This window comes from Lactuca virosa, chromosome 8, assembly GCF_052849685.1.
Source record: "Lactuca virosa cultivar CGN04683 chromosome 8, Lactuca_virosa_CGN04683_v6, whole genome shotgun sequence".
Taxonomy (NCBI): Eukaryota; Viridiplantae; Streptophyta; class Magnoliopsida; order Asterales; family Asteraceae; genus Lactuca; species Lactuca virosa.
The window spans coordinates 72909991-72917474 of record NC_136433.1 but is presented as its reverse complement, the minus strand read 5'-3'; the positions used below and the strand labels follow the sequence as shown (position 1 = coordinate 72917474).

The following is a 7484-nucleotide window of genomic DNA, read 5'->3' as shown; positions in this document are numbered from 1 at the left end:
CTCGGCTCGTGAACAATTTAGTGGGCTCGCGAGCCTAATCGAGCCTAAACGAGCCTCTATGTATATATATATATATATATATATATGTGTGTGTGTGTGTGTGTGTGTGTATATATATATATATATATATATATATATATATATATATATATACAGGCTCGTTTAAGCTCGTTTAGGCTCGCGAGCCTATGAATTGAAGCTCGGCTCGAGCTCGTTTAATAAACGAGCCTCATATTTAGGCTTGAGCTCGGCTCAGGCTCGTTTAATTCGATCTCGAGTCGAGCTTTTAACGAGTCGATCCCGAGTAGCTCATGAGTAGCTCGGCTCACTTACACCCCTAGGTAAAAAGGCAGGAAACAAAAAATTCATCGTAGGCAAAAAATGAAAAAAAAAGTAGAGGCAAAAGTCACGTTAATAATTTTTTTTTATCTCATAAATAATAGAAGGATGATTGTGTAATTTAAAATAAGGATAAAAAATTGAATATACTTTCATGATTCACAGTGGAAGAATTATAATTCTTTCAAATGTGGAATTAAATGGTAATTATAGAAATCTAATTTCATTGTTTGGTAACCCAAACACAATCTCCCATAGATTTTAATTTCCAATTCCTTTTAATTCCTTAGGAATCATGTGAAACAAACGCACTCTTAAGGTTTTTCCATAATAAAATATCTGTTGGATTAATAACTTAATAGTTGATAAGAAGCTTCAAAAGTAACAATGCTTTCACACATGAAACAAAAGTGCACCTATAGGCTGCTTATTTAATTAGCTACTAGATTTTGAAGCTTGTTGACTTGGGTGGTTCAAACCAATTATGTGGGGCGGAGATAGACACCGATGGCATGGAGGTAGTCGCTAGAACGCCCATAGAAGCCTGCAAAGCTAGCTTTTGAAATTGGTAGCGAGAAATGAGTCCCGTTTTCCCTACCAAATGGTCCAAACTTGTTTACATCAGTTGCAAAAGATAGCGATGTCACAACAATCTTCCCATCAAACCATCCAACAGTTCCGCTAATCTCATTCAACTCCTCAACATCATTGTCGATGTGAACCTTCATGTCATAAATTTGAATCGATTATATTCATCTATTCAAAAAGATGTTGCTATTCATTAACCCCATTATTAGATACACACCCCGTTTTGTAACTTTTTTAATATTTTTTAATATTCCAACATGATTTAAAAAAAAAAATATAGTACTTAAGCTACCTCGGTATAATCACCACCATAACCACCAAACCTTTGTGAATGGAGGTGATTACCGTCATCATCTAGGCTAACGAATCCGATGGAATCGATAACTTCTCCATGGTTGATAAATATCTTTGTGATCTTTCCCTCAGCTTTGAATGACCAGTTTTCTCCATCCGATCCTCCCCATGGTCCGATTAGCGCTATCTTTTTCTGCAATAAACAGATTAAACATTACACTATTTCTTGTAGATAAAACTAATCACTAATATGGAAGAAATTGACGAGTAATGGAAGAGAACATACCATTTTCATGAGATAATAGTGAACTGAATTGGTATTTGTTTTGATGGGTTGTATGTATATATAGGGATTTTAAAGGAGTGTTTATACGATTTGAAATTGAATTTTATTGCTTAGTTGACAAGTGTAAGCTATGAATGAAAAGTGTTTGAGTTTGGTGATGGATTGTGTGAGTTATTTTTGGAGGTTGGTGACGGTGCATGCAACCAATTAGATTCTGTGACCCACCACCATTTTCCTTTCACCATAAGTCTTTATATATATATATATATATATATATATATATATATATATATATATATATATATATATATATATATATATATATATATATATATATATATACTTTTTTTTTTAAAAGAGTTAATGTAAATATTCAAAAAGAAAGTAAACATTTATAAATCTTAGAAAACAACTTTTATAAATATGTTTATTATTTATTGAGACAGTTGCATGGCTACCAACATTACTATTTTTATGCTATACTTTAAATGATTTTCACATGCCTTATTATAATGTTATTGAATTTTAATTTGATCGTTTAAACTGATTTTTTTTCTCTCCAATGAACCCTTCTACACAAAAAATAGTGTTTTTGGTCACTTCAGATTTTTGATAATGTAATTTTGTCTTTCGTAATATATCAAAGTTCTAGTTTTTCTTAGAAGTTTTAATATAAAACCCAAAAAGCCCATAAATGTTAGAATTTATTCATTTTGTAACATTTGTTGTTTTATGGCCTATAAATAGTGCGTTGAGGTGTAAATGCATAGCATGTTGTCAACGAGTTCAAACTAATATGCAAAAATAAACAATTCAAGATGAATGAGAATTTCTAAGTATAGTATTAGACAATCCTACTTTCATCAGTATGGTAATATTAAAAAAAAATCATAAATTTACAATGTACACTACTAGAAAAAAGGGCATTACCGACAGAATTTTAGCGACGGAAAAATCCGTCGGAAAATAGAGACGGAATACCGACAAATTAAGAAAACTTAATTATATGGATTTTAGTGACGGTTTTCCGACGGTTTAGCAACACAATATATTTCGTTGATAATCCGTTACAACTTACCGACGCTTTACCAACGGAAAATCAACAATTTTTCATTCCGTCGGAAATTTGTTGGTAAAACTGGATTTTCTTTTTTATTTTTTAAATAATAGGGGCAATTTGGTAAATAGACGAATGTTAAAGGATGAGTCCCGCTGCATCTCCGATCTGCAACCAGTCGGCCAATGCCTCCGCCATCACTCCCAATGCTGGTTCCTTCACTGTCAACTTATGAATGCTTCCTCTTATCACGCCTCAATGTTGAACGCCCAACCTAGCGGATGGATCAGATAATCCTTCGAGTAAAAGATTTGTTCCTGCAACGGTTAGACTCCGACGAGAGCTGCGCAACAGAATAAAATCCTTCCCTCTGAGATTATTTAACCCTACTGTGAGAGGCGTCGCACCAATCGGTCAACTAACTGCTCCATACAAGAATTCCCTTATCGCTATCCCTGACCGAAAACCCCGCAATCTCTTATCCGCTTTCCGGATGAACCGAGACCACCCTGGTCCCAACTAATCTATCAGCTATCTAAAAATATCGGATCCTGCCTGGTAACCGGACTCAATTATGTTGTGGCCTACTCACATCCGTGTGGCCTGCCCTGACCTGGTTTAATCTATCTGAAAAACCCCACAAGCGAGACACACCCCTGATACATTCTTACTACCGAATCGGGACCGATGAATGCTACGGGCCACCCTGCAGTCTCACTCTTCCATATTAACTGACAACTAATGAATGCTACGGCCACCCCGTAGTCTTACTATACCATTATACCAACAGCTAATTGACGAGTGCTACGGGCCACCCCGTAGTCTTACAATACCAAATCTACAGGCTACACCTCAATCTTACTATACTAATGCTACAGGCCACACCGTAGTCTAACTATACTAATATACGAATGCTACGGGCCACACCACAGTCTTACAACGTACTTACGCTATTTGCCAACTAGTGAACGCTACGGGCCACCCCATAGTCTTACAACATTCCTACACTTTCTGCTAACCATTGCTACGGGCCACCCCACAGTCTTGCCACACTTCTCCTGCTATCTGGCCACTGGTGAATGCTACGGCTAACCCGCAGTCTTCAACACTTCCCACGCTGACCGGCTACTAGTGAATGCTACAGCCATTCCGCAGTCTTACAACACTTTCCATGCTGACTGGCTGCTAGTGAATGCTACGGCCATTCCGCAGTCTTACAACACTTTCCATGCTGGCTACTAACCCGAACACCCCTATAATCGAGCATACAAGCACAATCTAGTACTCCAAGCTGTACTCATGTCCTGACTGAAACTCCCAACCGATTTTTCTGAAACCTGCTGTCAGACATCCCGAGAATGCGATCTCACCATTGGCAAGTTTCCCGAACTTCCAATTCACACTATCCTCAATTCATACAGCCTCCTGGGCCGTCTTTCTCCCTGACAAGAGAGCAGAACTTACCCCATTTTCTAACCGCTCCTGCTTCTGAGTACAAGATCGTTTCTCCCCCACTTAGCTTCGACTAAGTCTTTAAGGCATGCGAAAATATGAGGATTTCCATTCCTTCCTCCCTTACACGGTAGGCATGCTAACTACCAACGCCTTAATCTTGCTAGCGATCTGTCACTAACCCACTCCAAAGGTCGCACAATCACTGAAGACTAGATGAACGCTTCTTGAAATCCCGACACTAATGACCCCAAAAGCTTAACCTGATGTCCTTCTCAACCTTAAAGTCGAATTAGATGATGCTCAGAGCAACTTCTTTAGCGATAGACTGCTTCTCTTGATGCTTCTAAAAGTTATCTCTAGCACAAGGATTGATCTTCACCGAATCCTGACGATTGTGGATAACCATCCTGCTGAACTCTGACCGCAAATTTCTCATGATGCTCCTGAACTGATCTCGGCCGTAACCGAGATCACACTGAACCCTTCGAACCAGAAAAGGGAAATGACCTTACACTAGCTACTAATAATTCCCGGTATGGAATTGGCATATGACATTTTCCGCAAATACAATCCGAATACAAGCAGGGAGATAAAACATACATACAACTACCCTAGACCGAGGCAAGAACAATCATAATACATATAGACTCGAAAATAGCCATTGATACGTACCTGCAACATTCCCTGCTGTAATCTGGATCTCCCTCGTCTGTCACTGCAAGGCCCTACCCTCTCGCCCATCCGTAATCCTCAAGGTAGTCGGGGCAGACGCACTCCCTGCTCCTCCCCTCATCATCGGGCAGTCGGCCTTCTTGTGGCCCACCTGATTGCATTGAAAACATAATGGGCTTGCCCCCCCGTGGGCAGTCCCTGCTGACGTAACCATCACTGCCACACTTGTAGCAGCCTGAACCCCTGTAACGACAAACTCCCTCGTGCAGTTTCCCGCTAGTGCTGCACTGACTTCGGCCCTGCCGACCTACCAATCGTTGATCTGAAGTCTTGGGTCTCTTCCTGGGACCCTCCAAAGTGTACATGTGATCTGACCTCCTCTTCGCAATGTGCTCCAAATCAATCTCCCTCTCCCGCGCCCTGGCAATTATAGAGTCCAGGGTCGGGCATGCTGAGAAGCTGACATGCTCCCGAATATCAGCTCTCAACATGTCATGATAGCGGGTGCTCCGCATCTCCTCATCCCCTGCATACTGAGGCACCAATAAGGCCCTCTCCCGGAACTTGGCGGTAATCTCCGCCACCTACTCCGTCGTCTGTCTCATGTCTAGGAACTCTCTGGCCAGCTGCTGAAGCTCCATATCCGGTGCAAACTCCGCCCTAAACCTGGTTACAAAGTCAGACCAGGTCATGGCCTCAATGGCTGAGGCTCCCAAGGAATCACCAACTGACTCCCACCAGTCTCTAGCTCTGTCCCTCAAGCATCCCGCAGCAAATCGAACCTTCGACCCTTCAAGACAGAAGCTCGTCAACTGTGCAGACTCAATGTCTGCAATCCATCTCCTGGAAGCAATTGGGTTCTTCACCCTGTGGAAATCTGGCGCACCACTCCCCCTGAAGTCCTTGAGGGACAGTGTGCACGATCCTGACTGGCTGGATGTCGTGTCACTCCGGAACGCTCTGAGGCGATCCTCCATCAGCTCAATAATTCCTTCCTTGATCGACCTGAAAATCATCGGGGTCGACTCAAGGATACCTCTCGTGATCTCAGACGCGATGAACTCGCATAGTCCCTCATCTACTGGCTCGGAACCTACACCTGAACCTGATCCTGATACTCCTGCTCTGTGTCGCGTAATCATCACCATTCAGAAATGAAACACATAATCGTCGGGGTCATACGTAACCTCAGAAGGTCTCACATCCTACAAGTTTCCTGGTTCTATCTCGACCCTCCTTGACTCGAGTACGGATCCTCTGCTTTCAGAAGTACGGGCCCATACTACCTTCCACATCTATCCGTACTTTCCTCAAGGATTGCTTCGACTTCACCAAGTCCCTTCTGCTTCTGTTGCACTCTGCCACTCTCCTCCTAGGCTTTCCTAGGTTCCCGAACCCACCCAGTCCTCAGCTGCGGAGAGACTCTTCATGATGCCAATTTACCACTACATGAATACCATCACATGTGGCGGGGCTCGGATAATCCTTCGAGTAAAAGACTCATCCCTACAACGGTTAGACTCAAACGAGAGCTGCGCAGTAGGGTAAAATCCATCACTCTGAGATTATTCAACCCTGGTCACATGTGACTTAGCCTAATCATCTAGTAGTTAACTCCCATCACTCGAAATCCCACAGAGCACAAAGCAAGCAGCATTCAGACAATGGAAAATCTAACCAACATATTCCAATCAAGTTATCCTCTACTCAAGAGTCTGCACTAGCATGCAATTCAAAGGCTCATACAATCAGGCATAACCTAAATAGGTCATCCTATTACTGGCTAACCAGTTCTAGAATGCAATTCTACAAGTTCACATAAGCATACAAAGGCATATCTCTTAGATCCTTAGACATAATCTAGCATGCGATTCATATAATCATATCATGTCACATAACAAACATGTATTGGTATTTTGGGAACCACTTACTTGAGCTCGGCTGATTTCACGCATCACACACCTTGTTCTTTTCAAAGTTCTTTTCTTTTTTCAACTTCTTTTTATAAAATGGTTTTACTTCTAAAACTTTTTCATACCAAGTCCTTAGTTTGAGTCCAGACACACCCGAGAGTATGCCCGAATCCCTCAAACCAAGGCTCTGATACCAACTTGTAACATCCCAAAATTTCGAGACTAAAAATTTCATTTTTAATATGAGAAATACATTTAATAACTTTTTTCCAGCCATTGAAAACATCCCATTTAAAACAAATATCAGAGTTCCAATCCTAAAGATCAAATGATGCGGAAATCATAGTGTGATGCGCTGCAACCGCCCGAGTTACTTCATTTGAAAACATGAGTACCTGAAACAAAAGTTGAAAGCCGTAAGCACGAAGCTTAGTGAGTTCCCCGGACACCACATACCATACATATCCACTGGCCATACATATCAAACATATCCATAAACAAGTAAGGTGCTATGTGCCAAACATAGTCTTGCCATTATGCCACGGGCCGCCACGTGGTCTTTCTTGTCAAGCCTCGGGCCACTCCCTGGGTCTTACAGACAAGTGCCAAGGGCCACCCCCTGTTCTTCCATGCAAGCACCACAAAGACAACTAGCATACATACTACTCTACTTGGCTAATCAGCATACAGTGTGCCACGAGCCACCTCCTGGTCTTTCATTTATAATAGCATACAGTGTGTCAGGATCCACCTCCTGGTCTTCCATACATAATGCCTAGGGCTAACCCCCGGGTCTTCCTACTATACATAATGTCATGCAGTGTGCCAGGAGCCGCCTCCTGGTCTTTCATACATAATGCCTAGGGCTAACCCCCGGGTC

General features: G+C 41.8%; 1 protein-coding gene across 1 annotated transcript; it reads right to left on the bottom strand.

The window, feature by feature from the left end:
- Window positions 1–681: 681 nt before the first annotated feature.
- On the bottom strand, window positions 682–1621 carry LOC145133664 (mannose/glucose-specific lectin-like). Its single transcript, XM_079068601.1, has 3 exons — window positions 1508–1621; window positions 1220–1414; window positions 682–1061 (listed from the first exon to the last, which is right to left on the bottom strand). The coding sequence occupies exons 1-3, from the start codon at window positions 1514–1516 to the stop codon at window positions 822–824; spliced, it is 444 nt and encodes a 147-aa protein (XP_078924727.1). The 5' UTR covers window positions 1517–1621; the 3' UTR covers window positions 682–821.
- Window positions 1622–7484: the final 5863 nt, after the last annotated feature.

Coding starts and splice junctions, on each gene's coding strand:
- LOC145133664 (XM_079068601.1), bottom strand. Junction 1,062..1,219: donor ATGGTGGTGATTATACCGAG/GTAGCTTAAGTA, acceptor TATGACATGAAG/GTTCACATCGACAATGATGT.